At 42.1% G+C, this 18,172-nt stretch overlaps 1 protein-coding gene across 14 annotated transcripts in view; it reads left to right on the forward strand.

Moving 5' to 3' along the window:
* MYCBP2 (MYC binding protein 2) overlaps window positions 1-18,172 on the forward strand; it is a 259,460-nt gene that overhangs the window by 210,604 nt on the left and 30,684 nt on the right. For 11 of the 14 annotated variants that reach the window (XM_053305497.1, XM_053305501.1, XM_053305504.1 and 8 more), the window contains 10 exons: window positions 932-1,099; window positions 1,343-1,500; window positions 2,110-2,309; window positions 3,548-3,697; window positions 4,892-5,052; window positions 9,060-9,216; window positions 9,764-9,988; window positions 10,692-10,757; window positions 11,260-11,499; window positions 12,429-12,527. In XM_053305497.1, coding sequence (XP_053161472.1) covers window positions 932-1,099; window positions 1,343-1,500; window positions 2,110-2,309; window positions 3,548-3,697; window positions 4,892-5,052; window positions 9,060-9,216; window positions 9,764-9,988; window positions 10,692-10,757; window positions 11,260-11,499; window positions 12,429-12,527 — 1,624 coding nt within the window. The remainder of the gene's footprint in view (window positions 1-931; window positions 1,100-1,342; window positions 1,501-2,109; window positions 2,310-3,547; window positions 3,698-4,891; window positions 5,053-9,059; window positions 9,217-9,763; window positions 9,989-10,691; window positions 10,758-11,259; window positions 11,500-12,428; window positions 12,528-18,172) is intronic. The other 3 variants (XM_053305498.1, XM_053305511.1, XM_053305510.1) reach the window with 1 other exon arrangement.

The following is an 18,172-nucleotide window of genomic DNA, read 5'->3' on the forward strand; positions in this document are numbered from 1 at the left end:
CTGGAAGAACTTGTATTTAGTGGGGGGGAAATACAGTAAAAAACTAAATTGCTTGACAATTGACAATTAAACAAAGTTTTTAAAAACCTGCTTAGAAAACTGTATGTCAGAAAGTCTTGGAACTCTGAGCTGTATATAATACTGGTATATCAGCAGTTCAAAAAATGGCATTAGGTGATTATCCTGACAAGTTGCAGAAAGCAATCTCTATTAGTAATAACCATAGTGTGCTGTCACTGGCTGGTGTCCAGTTTTATCTTTGCCTCCACAGAGAGGCAATCTTTTGATGCTATATTTCCATACACGCATGCTCAGGCATCAGCATATCAACACCTCAACTTTATTTGGAATTGTCATCTACATTGGAGCATTCATTATTCTACATATGGACTTATATACATTTATTTGTAGTAATTTCATATGTCTGTTCATATGTATATTCACTCCTTGCTATATCGTTGTTTTATTACTAGAGTTTAAACATTTGGGTATATGCATGTGTAGAACTTTTGTTAGACCACTGGTACTTGTTCCAGTTTGCTGGATTATGATTGATATGGTTTCATTCTAATATAGCATCTTGAATTTGTTTCACAGATATTATTGCCTTTTCCCCCTCCATATGAATTTCTGGTTACTTTTCCAGTATTAGTAGAGGTTCCGCTACCATTAGTAATTTCTTTAGTCTCTGAGCAATTACCTCTGCACGGTTTTTTGCATCTTATTTCTCCACAGAGAGTAGCAGCAGTCTCAGGTTCTCCAGGGAATAATCTTTTTGTTACTGAAATACAGTTGTTTCCAATTGTGCTTAGAGATGTTTAGTTTGCTATTAATCATGATTTGTAAGAATGTCTGTCTGGTTTATGCACTTAGACTGACTGGTTTGAAAAAGGTTTGGTTTCAATAACGTTCAGTATCCAACTTTCTTCAGGCATCATCATGAGAACTTCGTTGGCTATCAAGATGACAACCTCTTTCAGGATGAGATGAGATATTTGCGTTCAACTTCAGTACCTGCACCTTATATATCTGTTACTCCCGATGCCAGTCCTAATGTCTTTGAGGAGCCTGAAAGTAACATGAAATCCATGCCACCAAGGTACTCTAATGTGTATGTTAATATGTGTCGGTATCGTAACTACTATATTGTTTGTTTAAAGACAATTCGTTTGCAATTTTTTAAGACTGTAAGTTACTTGTCAAAAAATGCCAGAAAACATATACTAATTTCTCTTACTGACAGTAGAGGTAGTCATGTGCAAGGAATAATTTGTTTGCCACATTCCTTATAACATCTAAAAAGAATGGAAGGATTTTAATTAGCTGTTTGACTTGTTTCCAGTTTAGAGACTAGTCCCATCACAGATACAGACCTTGCAAAGCGCACAGTTTTTCAAAGGTCTTACTCCGTCGTTGCATCAGAATATGACAAGCAACACTCAATCCTACCTGCACGGGTAAAGGCCATCCCCAGAAGAAGAGTCAACAGTGGTGATGCAGGTAAAGAGCTGGACTTATACTTTGTGTTTGGATTTGTTTTACTTTTTCTACTTTTACTTTGTTCTTGGAATTTTTAATTGTAAATGCAGTGTTAAAAACAACAACACTTATTTCACCAGCCACTGCACACACCCATGTCATATTGTGAACTGCTTTTGAAACTCCTCTCTGTTTGTCATAAAGAGTTTGCCATATGACATGGGAGTTTCTCAAACAAATTCAAAAGCACTGATGTGCACACAGAAATCGTTCTTTAGATGTTGGCTGCAGTCTACACTTAATCCATTAAAAATGCATTAACTTGCTTGGCACATCAACTTTTAATTTTAGTTGGACTAGAATTGTAAATGTGGCATCAAAAAGTTGCAGAATCAGGCAGAAATTCCAACCATTTTCTTGAGTATTACGGTCCTGCCAATCTTAATTACTGTTCTCTGTCTTCTGTAAGTACCATGTAGCTGGAATCCATAGGATGATTTTTAATCACTAGCAGCAATCTGTTTGTATAGCTTCTAGATTTACTATTAATGTACTAACATTTTTATTTGCATAGTTACAACAAAAAAATTAATCCATCTAATGTATACATATGTTTATGCTTTTGAATAGAAGTGGGGTCCTCTCTTCTGAGACATCCATCTCCTGAACTTTCTCGGTTAATCTCCGCCCACAGCTCTCTTTCCAAAGGAGAGAGAAACTTCCAGTGGCCTGTTCTGGCATTTGTAATTCAGCATCATGACTTGGAGGGACTTGAAATAGCAATGAAACAAGCTTTAAGAAAATCAGCTTGCCGTGTGTTTGCTATGGAGGTATTTCATGTATTAATACATCTTTCTAACAAATGTCGTACCAGTAACTTATTCTCCTCACAGTGGTACTTCTAACCTAGAATGCAAGCTTTATTGCTCCCTTGTTTTTGGTCTCAATTTGGGGGCGGGGATGTCCAGGACATTCTAATAGAGGTATAAGTAATGGAAAAGATATCTCTTTTGAATAAACCCTATAACTGCAACCCCCACATCCGCTTTCATTGGCTCTCTTATCTCCTCTTTCTCACTGTAGTAACAGTGAGTAGAGAGTAACAGCAGTTTGGTATAGCTTGACTCCATATATTCTGTATATGTGCAAAGTTTTTTCAGCCTGCCTTTCTTTTTTTACATTTATATCCCAATCTTCCTCCGAGGTGCTCAGAGCATTGTACTTGCTTATTTTTATCCTCACAACAACCCTGTGAGGTAGGTTAGGCCGTGATATACATGACTGGCCCAGAGTCACCCAGTGAGTTTCATGGTTGAATGGGGATTTGAATTCAGGTCTTCCTGGTCCTAGTCCAACACTCTAACCTCTAAGCTGTGCTGGCTCATTGGATGTGCAGTGTTCTCATCCTGGCAAAAACCATTGATCAGGGGTAAAGAACAAGACAGCTCCAATTTAAAAGATCTTGATAAACAGAACTGGGGGAAATTCATGCCTCGGGCCAATTACCCATTATGCAAACATAGGTAAAACTATTTTAAATGAGAAGCCACTTCAAGAGAGGGGAAGAATCAGCACTGTGGAGGATTGTACTGATGCCATGAGGCTCCCTCTAACTTTGAACTGTGCTTCAATTTTCTAAATAAAATGATACCAAAATAACTTCTTCAATAGTTATTCAGGGTTACTTTGTATATTGACTGTACTAATGAAAAGACTTGTACAGTAACCCATAACAATTTATAGCAAACAAATTTGGAGGTCTAGAAGATGTTTCACATGTATACTAATTGATTCTTTGAGCCAAGATATCCCTATTTAGATGTTAGAACACCTTCCTCAAAGTTCTGTATGGAAAAATCTGTTAAAAATAACTGTGTGATGACAGCCATCTTAAATCATTGTTAAATTTTTGGGAGGGTATCCTGGTCAAATTTATTCTAAAGTATCAAAACAATTGTCAGACTTTTATTCACATAAAATGGTTGGATTTGTATTATTTGGTTTCTACTATGATCTCTTACTCTCCAATTTTCCTCTGCATTTAAGCTGTACCACTTGCTGTTTCTAGGCTTTTAACTGGCTTCTGTGCAATGTCATTCAAACGACGTCCCTTCATGACATTCTATGGCATTTTGTGGCTTCTCTTACTCCTGCCCCGGTGGAGCCTGAGGAGGAAGAGGATGAGGAGAATAAAGCAAATAAAGAAAATGCAGAGCAAGTAAGTTGAAGTGCTTGCAAGTTATTTTATCATTCATGATGATGATGATGATGATGCATTGTGGAGAACAAGTGTGTAGACCATAACACAATACATCATCATCATGCTATAGTCCATCCATCTATCTATCTATCTATCTATCTATCTATCTATCTATCTATCTATCTAAATTTCTCTAAGGCATACACGTCGCTAATCCCATGCGTGACAGCTCTTGCGAGAGCTTGCGAACAAGCTTCCAGCAGGGGGAGAGGGAAGTGCTGGAGCTGCCTGAAAGACTTGTGGGCAAGGCGGGAAACAAAATGGCGGCAGGGGGGAAGAAAATGGCGGTGGGTGGGCATGGGAAGAAAACGGTGGCGGGGTGGAAACTAGAGGTGCAGATACTCTGCACGTGGCCCAGCTAGTTAAGAATTATTTCTAAATACTTAGGTAAATTTTTGTTGGTCAGTTTTTAGCTTGACTTAAGAAGGGGAACTTTTATAATTCAAATATTGGTATTAATCTTGAAATTGGGTGAAGTTGCATAATTCATAAAATGCAGGAAATATTTAAGAATATGGAAGGGGTTTTTTTTATTTTAAAAGTTTTAAACTCTACTCTAGCTGACTGCTAATGGCAAGAGGCTAGACATTCCTCTGCCCTGATAGAAATCACTATATTTGACTAGTTTAAATTATCCAGTATTGGACTTTTTGGTACCTTTTTAAAGGGAAGTTATAAGTCATTTTGTTTTAAAAATTGTTTAATCCTCAGGTTTCAGAAGTGATTTGACTTAAACTATTAAGAAATGTTTGTCTTCATTACATAATATTAGCTTAATTTTAACAAGACCAATTAAGGTGGGACCCTTAGTACTTCAGCAGAGTCACATAGAAAAAAATATTAAAATTGCTCCAGTTTTCTTTTTAACAGTGTGGGTACATCATTTGTAAAGAAGGACCTAAATTCAAGACCATAAGGAAGGCCTTGAATTAAACCAGAATATCTGTGGCCATGTAATTAAGCTTTACACCAGTTGATAGTTGTTAAGGCATGCGAGTATAATTCCAAAGCTTTTTGTAGCAATTCTAGCTTATACTGAACCCTGAATGAGTCCAGGAGAAATGGAGAACATATGGAGAAGAGCTAGACTGAGTGTGTCCTCCTTACAGAGAACAAATTATTAAATGTTACTCATGTTGCTTGCAATTGTAGGAAAAAGATACAAGAGTCTGTGAACACCCATTGTCGGACATAGTAATTGCTGGTGAAGCAGCTCACCCATTACCCCATACTTTTCACCGTCTGCTACAGACAATCTCTGACCTCATGATGTCTCTCCCAAGTGGAAGTTCCTTACAACAGATGGCTCTGAGGTAGGTACTACCTACAGAAAATATCTGAAAGCAATTGAACAATGGGAAGTTTAGAATAATCTTAGCACTTAAATATGCTTAGCAGGAGGATTAATATGTCTCAATTACTGTTGTATTAGGGATTTTATTTTAAGGCACTGGTCTACATGTTGCTTGACACATTAGGAACCAAAATGCAATGTCCAGATGTCTAGGCAATCAAGCACTTGGACTATATCTAGTGTATTTGCTATACATACTTGCTGTGATTTATTTATACAGGGGAGCTTTTGCATAATTTTATCCTGACATGGGGAGCAAAGGGAAATGGCAGTCCTTCCCTTATAAAGGCAAAGTTGGCATGCTTTATTCTTGGTTGCAATTGCTGCTCACACCCTGTAACATCTGAGGGAGGGGAGCAATATGCCACCTTCTCCCACAGCCTCTGAAGTACTGGCCAATTCCGCTTTCAGTATCTCTCACTCTCCTTCCACCCCATCGTCCAGGCCATCACATCTGTTTACTCTCTTTCTAGTTCTTTCATGCACACGCGCCCCCAGCCCAGCTCATCATGTTTGCCCTTTCCCAATCCACCCTCGCTGCCACACTTACTTCACTTTCCTCCTCCTCTGCTCCCACACTGGATTTTAAAAAGCCAGGAATCTGAGGGGGAGGAGGAAATGTTTTGAGCTGGACAGCTGAGTGCTAGTCTAGAGTGTTTCCACAGACTCTCTCCAGGCTAGCACTCTGCTGGCCCCAGTATGCTTCCTCTTTGCAGAGTGAGAGTGGAGGTGGGAAGGGGAGGAGGACGACTATCATGGAACAGTGACTATGCCACTGCTTGCTGCTTCCATGGTGTGGGTGCTGGCAAAGGGAAGCAGGTGAGGGCCCCACCGGTACCCCCAAAATCTGCTGCTAAAGATGGCCCCCTCTTAGAAGGTGGCCTGCCCCTGCTTGGTTGAAATGGCCAAAGACATGAATTGCTTAGGGTTCTTATATTTAAAAATGGGTTAAAATAGTTTGTTTTCATCCTCCCTTCCTTCAAGCTAGTACATGTTTGGATTTAAACGTGTTAGGGCATAGGGAGGATGATCTCCAGCTCCAGTATCATCCCTCGCCAATTGCAGGTGCCTACGATCTATCTGCCCAGGATTTCTCCAGGATTTTGCTTGTAAGAGACAGGGGGGAGAGAGAGGCTTCCCTGTCCACATGCCTCCTTCTCATACCTCCATTTCCTTGCAAAGTGCAAACAGCCCAGCAGCAGCAACTGCCGCCGCTGTGAGAGCTGCTCCTGCTCATGGTAGCCCCTCCCTTTCAGCATTGCAAGGAAGGAGCTGGCTGAGAGAATGACACAAAACAAGCTGCCAGCCCCAAGAATCCACTTCTGCCCCTGGGGGGGGGGGGAGGGCGGCACGGAAACCTCTGGCCAAACCTGCCACTGGGCTGTAGGAAGGAGGGGAAGGAGGAAGGGTTTACCAGAATGCTGGAGAGCTTGCTTCTTTCTGCTCAGTATGCTGCTTTTCCCCTCAGCACGCTGCCGCCCTCCTCCTTCCTCTTGTCCTCCTGTCACTGCTGGAAGGTTTCTGCACAGGACTCTTTTTCATGCAGAAACACACACACACACACATGGAGGGGGGCAGAAATGGATCCACTGCTTGGTGCTTGGCGTTCTGAACAGAAAGAAGCAAACTCCCCGGCGCTCTGCTAGTCCCACCTCTTCCCCTCCTTTCCACAGCCCAGTGGCAGGCTTGGCCAGAGGTTTCCATGCCAAAACAAACACACACACAGGAGGGTAGTGGGGCAGAAGTGGATCCACTTCTTGGGGCTGGTGGCTTGTTCTGTGTCATTCCCTCCATCAGCTTATTCCTTGCAAAGCCAATGGGGAGAGGAGAGTTAAAGCAGTTAGCGGCAGTGGTTTTCTAGTACTTGCAAATGTTTTCTCCTTGTTTTTGAGGTCCATATGCAACTATAGTTCCCCATACCCCCTCATTCCCATTGATATATACATCACCCCAACTGCAAGGTTTTTCAGGAACGGAACTCTCGCAGTTGGTAAGGGATGACTGTATTAGGATTTGGCCACATTTTCATCTACAAAATTATTCAAGACAGCAGCAGTCTGTCCAGCTTTCTGTCTGTCTGTCTTTCTGTCTGTCTGTCTGTCTTTCTTTCTGTCTGTCTTTCTTTCTTTCTTTCTGTCTTGCTTTCTTAATCAAAGAAGTGAGTTCTTCCGCTTAATTTTTTCTGTATGCTATTTACTCCTGCTTCAGTCCCCAGCTTGCATCTTCTGAATCACTTCATAAAGTGTGGAGGGGTGGGGGGACCTTCTTCTGCAAACTGGATATCACATAGCCAACATGTTGACATCACATTGTCAGCACTAAACCTATTTAGTTATGTGGTAAAGTCACAAGGCCAAATCAGAGTCAGTCCAGAAATCACTGTTATCACTCTGTCTAGTCTTCCCAATAGTATAATTCAGCCTTTCAAATTTTGGCTACATGGTAACATCAGAAAGCCATTTCAGAGAGAAGCTGAATCTTGTTCCATAGCCAACTTGACCAAAATAAAGGATAGAGCAAAGAAGGAAGGAAGGGGGACTTCATTTTATTTTTTTCCCCATGTAGCATGCCTCTTCTTTAGCTCAACCCTACTCTTTTTACTTCTTTGAGCCACTAATATAGCATATTCCGTACATTATTCCAGGGCAGCAGCAACAACAACGGATATTTATATACTGCTTTTCAACAGAAGTTCTGAAAGTGGTTTACAAAGAGAAATAACAAATAAATAAAGATGGATCTCTGTCTCCAAAGGGCTCACAATTTAAAAAGAAACTAAGACAGACACCACCAGCAGCCATGGGAGGGATGCTGTGCTGGGGCTGGATAGGGCCAGTTGCTCTCCCCCTGTTCAGTAAAGAGAATCATCACTTTTAAAAGGTGCCTCTTTGCTCAGTTAGCAGGGGTAACTGCAGGGTTCAGTTAGCAGGGTAGTCATTCAAAAGAGATGAAACTTGCACCTCACATCCTTCAGCTTTTGTTGGCCTCTAGATCCTTGAAGGTTTCCTGCATTTTGTCAGCTGTTTGCATTGAATCTCGCATGGGTGAGAGACATGTAGCCCCTTCTGCATATTTGTGCTTTGAGATAATGCATGAAAGGCTTGTATTTTGAGGCACTCTTACTCCTGGACTTCTGGGCCGAAGTCTAGGGCCTCCACAGTAGGGATGTGCATGAAGAGTCTTCGGCACCAGTGGGGGATAGTACTTTAAGGGTGGGGGAGGGTGTACTCACCTCCCCGCCTCATTTTCCCCACCAGCACTCTGTAAAATTTAAGCCCCTGGGGGTGGCAGCATTTCTCCCTGCCGCCCCGTTCCCCCTGTCGGCCAGAAGTGGCTGGAAGTAGCATGTGTGTGTGCCCGTTGTGCATGCGCGCACATGGCAGATGGGCGCGCGCATGCACACATGACGGGCGCATGTGTGCTCGCCACTTCCGGCCGATGGGGGGAACGGGGCGGCAGGGAGGAACGCTGCCACCCCCAGGGGCTTAAAGTTTACAGAGTGCCGGCGGGGGAAATGAGGTGGGGGGGTGAGTACACCCTCCCCCGCCCTTAAAGTACTACCCCCACTGGCGCCAAAACACCAAATACCCTCCCAGCGCTGAAACGTTTCGGAGGCCTTTACAATGGCTTCTGAAACGTTTCGGGCACATGTCTACTCCACAGCCCCTGGGCACCCCCAAATCCCTTCAGTCTGTCCTGGGTGTTGTGTTCGCCTGATGGAGCATGATGACGCTTAATTTGTAGGGGAGGGGGGCTTCAAAAGGCCTTTAGGTCCAGGCTCCCATATTACCGAGGTGTACCTTTGCTTGTATTTATCATGAGGAGAGCTATGAAAATTCATTGGATAACTGAATACTCCATAGAGAGCATTGACTGCTTTTCAGTATCTAAGATGAGATCTATTCTAGTGGTATTTGTGCAGATGTTTTTAAACTGAAGAAGTGTAATTCTTAACTTGTTTTTCAGATGCTGGAGCCTGAAATTCAAGCAGTCTGATCACCAGTTCCTGCACCAGAGCAATGTATTCCATCACATTAACAACATCCTGTCGAAATCTGATGATGGAGATAGTGAGGAGAGCTTTAGTATCAGCATACAGTCTGGCTTTGAAGCAATCAGTCAGGCAAGTCATATCTGAAAATACCATGATAACTATAATAAACATATTTCTGAAAATGTAGAAATATGCAAAATATGTAGAAATGTTTAAAATGTAGGTTGCTGAAATATTTTGTTTCCCCAAATGTATATTTCCCATGAGTATATATTTACTGGGAAAACATTCGCATTGTAATATATAATTTAAGCACAACAAGTAGATTCTCCAGGATTTGGGCATGCTAACCAGTCTGTACTAGTGTTAACAGGAAGGTTTTCTTCTGGGAGCAGGTGACTGAAAACGTCCTTCAGAACTCAAAATGGCTTTCCCCATCCATTCCTTTTGTACCTTCTCCTTTCTCCTATGCTACTTAAAGATGCTATTCTCATTTAAGTGAAGAAAGCTGAGGAATGAGGGGAGGGGAACCACATTTCATAATGTTAACTTCAGTTTGTTGTCCTACCATGATGCAAGTCTGCTCACTTCAGTATTTTAATAAATCTGTTTATACCACAGTAGCAAGGTACTTTTGTGTTGCCTCTTTGACTCTGAAATGTTATTCTTTTGACAGGAATCATGTATAGTAATTTGTCTAAAAGACCTTACTAGCATCGTTGATATTAAAACTTCAAGCCGACCGGCCATGATTGGCAGTTTGACAGATGGGTCAACTGAAACCTTCTGGGAATCAGGAGATGAAGATAAAAACAAGACTAAAAACATTACAATTAATTGTGTCAAAGGAGTTAATGCTCGCTATGTATCTGTCCATGTTGACAACTCGCGGGATCTTGGGGTGAGAGTTAAATTTCATTCTTTGACATTTCCCAACTGAATTATGTTGAAGCAATCAATAGCATTGCTGACATTATCGTTTTGCAAATTGAGATAGTGGCTGGCGTGATGCACAGCCTAAAACTGGCATTTTCCTTGCGAGGCTGCTGTTCATGTAAAATCGAGCCCTGGTGGAGTAGCACAAGAGCACAGCTGTGTAATAACTTGCAAGTGACCATGAGCACACACTTCCAACTTGTTGTGCGAGTGCACTCTTGTGCAACTCCAAGGCTAGATTTTACCTGCACAGAAGCTCTAGTGAAAGGGAAAACACTGGTGTTAGGCTTCACATCATGTTGGCAAATGATTTTAGTTATAAAATCATGTTTGGAAATGGAGAGAGATCCACTGACCAAAGAGAGTTTTGCCATACATCAGCCCATTGTATCAGGCTTCATCGGGAGCAGTTGTGAGGACTGACTAGTTCACCAAAGGCCCCCAGCAGAGCAGATTGTTTCAGTTGACTTGTGAGTTTGTATCACACAAATTCTGTAAAGATTTTTCAAGATCCTTTCAGCAGCATAGTTTTTCATGTTTGCCAGATATTTCTGCCATTATTTACATTTTCTGCTTCTCAGTATAAAATGACTTTTATTCATATTCTTTATTAACTGTTCAGTTAATATTCCAAGCATCTGAAAAGGGCTCTCTTGTTTTGTCTGTAGAACAAAGTGACTTCAATGACATTTTTAACGGGCAAAGCAGTAGAAGATCTTTGCAGAATAAAACAGGTAAATAAATCAGTCATTGTGTTTATGAATAACATGCACCTTAATGCTTTGTACAACATATACACATGCCATTTGAGGAGTATTAAACATCTCCCCTCCTTTATGTTTAGGATCCTGTCCCTCATTCACTGCCTGTAAGAAACAGTCAGGTGATCTGTAGAAATCAAGTATTGTATCAGCCTTAAATGACTAACCCTGTGTACAAAGAAGAAGATCTCAACATCTCTTAAGGCTGACTCAGATATGCATATGTATCATTATTGCAGTCAGAAAACTATTTGAATTGACTGACATTGGTTGATATGAATGTACTGTTAGAGATTATGATCCTTCACACATACAAGCCATCACTTGATGCTGCAGTCAATGAGTAATGAACATGCATGTGTGAACCAACTCATTACAAATGGTCTTTTGTAGCCGTTACTAGCAAATGTTATGCTTTTCCTGCAAGTTTTGGTCTTCATATTCTTGTTTTGGTCTTCATATTCTTGTTCTTTAGGTTGACTTGGATTCACGACACATTGGCTGGGTTACAAGTGAACTTCCAGGTGGAGATAATCATATCATCAAAATTGAATTAAAGGGTCCCGAAAACACCCTGAGAGTTAGACAGGTGAAAGTACTGGGGTGGAAGGATGGTGAAAGCATCAAAATAGCAGGCCAGATCTCAGCAAGTGTAGCTCAGCAAAGGAATTGTGAAGCTGAGACACTGAGAGTCTTCAGACTGATTACATCTCAGGTGAGACCCTGAATTGCATCAGAGCAAATTACTTTTGGCATTGTAAATTATCTGAAATGGCTTGTGTAGTTCCATCTTTAAGGCTGAGCAAGTCTGGACCGGCTTGGATGGCAGGCAGTCAGGGAACCTTATGTATTCTTTTCCAGTCTCCTTCAGGGGGGAAAAAGTTTAAAATTAAACCTTCCTACTTTATATTCTGTTGCTTCTAAATCTTCATTTGCACATCATTCTAAATTGCTTACTGTGCTTCAGGCCACAGTTTTCTCATTTTCTCTGTTTGATATAGTTATGTATTGTATACATCTTCCACACATTTTAAAATAAATTCTCCACTTAAAAAACACACACACACAAATGTGTTCTTTACTCTTCAACAGCTCCTCTCCCCGCCCCCAAGGATACATGTCCTTTAGTGTAGAATTTGTCTTTGGTTTTAGGCAATGCCTTATAATAGGAGCCTGAAATAATTGTGGCCTGTAGTTGCTACTAGAACATAAGGAACCGCCCTGCTGGATCAGGCTTAGGGCCCATCTAGTCCAGCATCCTGTTTCACACAGTGGCCCACCAGATGCCTCTGGAAAGCTACTCATGTATTAATTGCAGCTAAAATATAAATGCAAACATCTGCTATCACCTCCTTTATTTGTTGGCAACAAACACTGCCATTGCAGCATTGGAACAGCATTGGAACAACTGTTTGACTTTGCAAACAGTGGCCTTTTTTTAGTAGATTTATTCAGTTTAGATGTGATATGTTTAAAAGTTTATTTTTAGTATATTTTTTCCCTTTGCCTTCTACTTAGCATTTGAGAAGTTAGATACCTGCTATAAATTGTGCTCACAAATACTTTAATACTGTAAAGCAGATGCATAAAAGATTGTAGATTACCCCTGAATCATTGTATTATCCCTTTCATGTTCTTTTACAGGTGTTTGGCAAACTCATATCTGGAGATGCTGAGCCAACCCCAGAACAAGAAGAAAAAGCATTGCTATCTTCACCTGAAGGAGAAGAAAAAGTACACAATGTATTTATTTGTATTCTACAATTACTACTATTCTAAAACTAACAGTGCAGGTTTCTTCAAATCTTGATTTTCTAAGTTAGATTACATCGCCCTTAACTACTTCAGCAGTGGCATTTCCACACACCATTTAAAATGTTTCATATTAGATTCTGTAGTAAAAGCTTATATAAATGCTGAGACTATAAATATTTCATGGAATTACAAAAATTATTATACTAACTGTCAAAGAGTGTTGGGCAACTCATAGCAAATCATTTATTTTGACTTGTATCCAAAGATACTCTTCTCTTAACAGAAAGCCCTTTCCTCTCATGGAAGGGCTCTTTCTCACCTTGCCAAAGAGTGATGTGTAAAATAAGCGACTCTCAAATTGAAAAGAGTTCTTCCTTTTGCACAAAATTTCACATACATCTCATATCAGAAGTTTTGCATCTTCCGCTAGTGCTTATATGCTACAAACTTATACATCGTGTTTCTTGTGCTGTAATGCAGTTCTGATACTTTATGGGTCTGCACTGTAGTAATTTTTCACTGGCATTTTTACAAGCATTCGCATACCAGCACAAAGACATTTTCTCCTACTGTTCAGTGATCTTTGGAACCAAGCCAATATTTCAGAGTTTCCATATTTATTGTCATTTGCATTGTAAGAACCTCAACATAGCTGTGCTAGCAATATATTGTTCTGGCACTATTTGAAATGCTGTATCTACACCTCACAGTCATTGTAGGAAGCTTTCCACTAAGAAGTGGAGAGAGAGAGAGATGGCTATGATCCAAGGAAACACTAAACACACATAGTACAACCTTCCAAGCTACATAGTCACTTGTTTCCCCAGCAATGGAAACTCCTGTGTCAAACAAAGCTGCAGCTGCAGACATGGTTGTCCCATGAGTGCTTGTTCCTGATTTGGAACTCAGCCCTGGCCGTTTAGTTTTGGCTGTGATATCAAAAGGCAAAAGCTTTGAATGATGTGCTTTTTGCTTGAATTTCCTTTCCAACACTGACCAATATGCAAAGCTCTCATGTGCTTGGAAGAATATAAACCATTAAATTTCAAGTTCTGCCAGTTTTTTATTCTCCAGGTCCTGCAAAATGCAGCCAAAATTTATCTCGCCAAAAAGCTTTAGCCAAATAAATACTGATTGGGTCCATTTCTAAAGAAGTAGCAGCAGAAGTTAAACCATACTCCAGTGCTAGCCCTCTGCTTCCTGCAGATTTTCTCAAAGGAAAAATGTCAGTCATCCTGCCTCAAATATCCAAGTCATAAAATTCTGATGAAATTCTGGTGCCAAGCATTATAGCTTGCAAGTTTTTACCAAAGCCTTGTTGTTTAGACCAGGGATTCTCAATGTTGGGTCCAGATGTTATTGGACTTCAACTCCCATAATCCCCAACCAAAGGCCACTGGGGCTGGGGATTATGGGAGTTGAAGTCCAATAACATCTGGGGACCCAACATTGAGAATCCCTGGTTTAGACTGCCAAACACTCTTGTTTCTCTAATTCCTACATGGTCTCACTAATTAGTGATGGTTAATGTGTAACTTCCTCAGGAAGATAAGATCTGGATAGTGATCCAGTGACAGCCACAAAAGTGGGTTCTGTGCCTGTGCAGACCAACTTCTGGGTAGTTTCTTTAGCTCCTTGATGTGTCCCTCCCCCGCCAAGTGTGCATGCTCCACACCTGTTACATTTGGAAGTTGGCTGCCATTTCCCTCAGTTTCTTTCTGACCACCTATGCGATCACTTCTTCAATGTCTTTGGCTCCTCAGAAAGTTTGTGTTTTGGATTTTAATATATTCTCTCATTTATGGATTGATCTTGGACTAGACTCTGACTATTCTTTCTCTAATTGTAAAGTATTTAGATTGATTATGGACTCTTTGACTCAGAATGGGTAAAGGACTTGTCTTTAGCGTTTTTGGACTAGCTGTGTTTGCAACGGTGGATTATTTCATTATGGTTTTTGGAAAGTTTACTGGATCTTTGATTTATGGATCTAATTGGTGTATTTGGACTGCTTCCTCATGAATGGGACCTCTCGGGGGGAAACCACCTTTAAAAGGTGCACTGACTGCAGGGGCAGTCATCTGTCTATGGACAGCCACAACCGCTGTTTGTTTTATTTGAGAGAGGGGCATGCCGAGTCAAGTTGTTCAGGTTTGCTATTCATTTTCCAAGCAGACCTTGAAAAATCGAGTGGCTCACTTGAAAGTGGCTCTTCTGGAGGAGGCTCTGAGCCCGAGGAAATTATTTCCCTGATCTCCCTCTATGCCCAGATCGGTGTCGAAGTCAGGGACTGCTCTAGCAATGCAATCAAAATCCCCAGTGCTGATACTGTCAACATTGGGGTCAACCTCAGTTTTTAAGAAGCCAGAGTTGATATCAAGACATAAGACTTCTCAACAAGAGAAAGAAAAGTGTAGAGTGGAGGAGGGTAGTTCAGATGCTGCACTTCCTAAAATATTCAAGGATAAATATGTGAAGTTGACCCATCATCACTCGAAGTCAAGTGAGGCGATGCTCTCCCCTACAGGGCTACAATGATGCTCTCTGTCTTCAACATCGATGCGTTGGGATCGAGCTGCGTTTCTCTCTCTGACTCAGAGGCCAAGTTGTTCACCAGCTGTTGATATATCAAGGCTTCCACCTCAAGCCATATCCTTATCTCCGGCTCCAACACCTCGCCAGTTACCATCGACACCTCAATGCCCATTGTTGGAGGCGAGGTCTACGGCATCGATCCAGCGTGCAACATCTCCGCTGGTGTTTGATGTCGACATTAATGTTGATGCTGAGATATCTTGTCACAAAGTTGACACAGAGCCCTGTTGGAGTCTAGTGACAGCGCTCCATCAGCGGACACCTTTAAGCGCTTTCTAAGTCATGTACTGGATGTGGAGGATAGGAAGGGGAACATCGTGGATGTTCCCCTTCCTATCCCCAAAACAGCATCCTTCTCTCCAAGACTTCAAGGCTTTACAACACCCGTGCAAGGCTTACAGACAGTGCGTGGGTGGGGTGTTGCACCCACGGGTCCTTCGCCTGTTCCCTTGGAGGACTGTAAGACATTTAAAGCTTGGAAAGCAAGACAATTGGAGACTCTACAGTTGGTGCCAATGGCTATACAAGTCTCCTCACCTCTAGTTATTATACAAGATATGGCTGTGCGAACAGTTGTGCAGCAAGTTGTGACCCCTCAACGTGCTCTTCCACAATTTGTGCATCAAGATGCAGCTGTGCAAGCTTGCCTACTTCTGCCTGTTACAACTTCTACAACTAAAGCTGTTAACTCTACTACACAAACTCTAGTGGCCTGTTTATCCAAATAAACACACACCTTGTGGGACAATCTTTTTGATGAATGTGCTAATTTGTCTTCAGAAGAGTTCCAAAAGAAATTTGAGGAAACGTTTGCTAAAATGGCTATGGCAACCAGACAACAGCTGAGTAATGCCCAGCATCTGGCAGAATCGGAATCATGCAACTGAATCTGTAATTGCATTACATTGGTATGCTTGGTTACGCTCAACAGGATATGAGAAATGTGGTGGAGACTTTACCTTTTGATGGAAAAGATTCAATACCAGGTTCTAAGCTTATAACCATTGACCAAGCAATGATCGTCAATCGGATCAGAAGGATTATTGATAGTCCTTCCAATTCTACAACAAGAAGCCTTACAACACCAAGAATAAAAGCAAATCAAGTTGCATGAAACAAGGCTGCACAATCAGCTAAGCAACACCATTGATTGGTGTGCCAGCCCAACTGCAGGTTCGATAATGTCACCCTCTCTACTGATACCCTCATCTGTCAGAACCAGGAACACCATCTCTCTGGGCAGAGCCAGGAACACCATCAGATTGGCAAGTCATGCTCAAGCATGGCGCCGCATAACATCAGACTTAACGTCAGTTCCTTGGACTTGAGGATAATTCAAACCAGATAAGCGATAGAATTCATTATTTACGGTTTACACAGGAGTGAAGTACAGTCCTGCCTCAGAGACTCTGATGGAAGAAGCCATCAAGTTGTTGGCGAAAGGAGCAATATGTCCAGTGCAGTGGGCATACAGACATGGGAGATCTTACTTGCATTATATCCAGATCCCAAAGCGGGGGAATCTGACCCATAATGGACCTGTGGTGGCTCAACTTGTATGTCAATGTGAAAAAATTCCAAATGATGACATTGCAGGTGATCCTTCCCCTCTTACAGGAGGAGGAGTGGATTGTGACATTGGATCTAAAGGGTGCCTATTTTCACATACAGGAGAATCACAGGAAGTTCACATACAGGAGAATCACAGGAAGGCATACAGGAGAATCACAGGAAGTTCCTTCGATTCACAGGGAGCAGGGGACTTATCAGTTTAATGTCCTACCTTTCGGGCTGTCTGCAGCACTTGAGAGTGTTTACGAAGCGTATGGCAGTGGTGTTGCGTACCTTTGGACTCAAGGCCTAACCCTTCTTCTGTACTCGGATGACAGCAAAATCAAAAGAACAGTTACTTTCTCAGATCCGCTATGTGACGGATCTTCTGCTGGATTTGGGCATCCAAATCAATTGGAAAAAAATCACACTTGACTCTGGTAATATGGCTACAGTACGTAGGGGTGATGCTGGACATGGACCTTCAAAGGGCGTTCCTGCCATAAGACTGTTACAAATGCCTAGTTCAGCTGGTACATGTGTTCCAAGTGGGACCACTTCAGCGGGTGAGGACTGTTCAAGTACTCCTGGGCCTTATGGCTTCATGCACTTCAACAGTACAATATGACAGACTGCGAATGTGAAAACTGCAACTGTGGTATCTGTCCACATTCAGACAAAACATGGGCAGCCAAAACATGTGGCTCAGCATCCTGGAAGCGGTACTCCAATCTCTAACTTCGTGGACACGGAGAGAGCATCTCTTGCAAGGGATACCATTCAAGATACCTATACTCACTCTGACGGTCATGATGGATGCCTCCTTACTGGGAGGGGGCGCACATGTTGGGCCTGAAGGTGCAAGGTCTATGGACTGCACAACAGCAAAAGCATCACATAAATTTCCTAGAACTCCTTGCAGTCTGTCTGGCCCTGAAGTTGTTCCAGAACCAGCTGAGCGGAAAAGTGAATCAAATTCAATTGGACAATATGACTCTGATGGCTTACATAAACAAGCAGGGCAGGACGGTGTCTCGGGTTCTGTGCCACTTGAGCCAGCAGATATGGAACTGGTGTGTCATCTGCCGAATCTCCATGATGGCGATTCATATCAATGGTGAGGAAAACACTCTGGTGGATGTGCAGAGCAGATCACAGATCCTGTTAGAACAGCATGATTGAGAATTGAACCTCTGCTACCTAGACACTATATTCACGATATGGGGTGCCCCAGAGGTGGACCTGTTCACAACACAGGAAAACAAAAAGTGTGCAAGTTATTGCTCAAGAGCAGGAGTGGGAAAGTGCACCAAGCAATGCTTTCCAGTATGTAGTGATGTGCACGGTCCGGAGAAGTCCGGACCGGCACCGAAGGGGGGCCTTGTTTTTAGGGCGGGGAGGGCTTCCTTAGCCCTCCCGCCTCCTTGCCCCCGCCAGCGCCCGTATTTTCTAGTATAGGGGCGCTGGAAACCAGCCGCCCCCCCCCC

Source organism: Hemicordylus capensis, chromosome 3 (assembly GCF_027244095.1).
Source record: "Hemicordylus capensis ecotype Gifberg chromosome 3, rHemCap1.1.pri, whole genome shotgun sequence".
Classification (NCBI taxonomy): Eukaryota; Metazoa; Chordata; class Lepidosauria; order Squamata; family Cordylidae; genus Hemicordylus; species Hemicordylus capensis.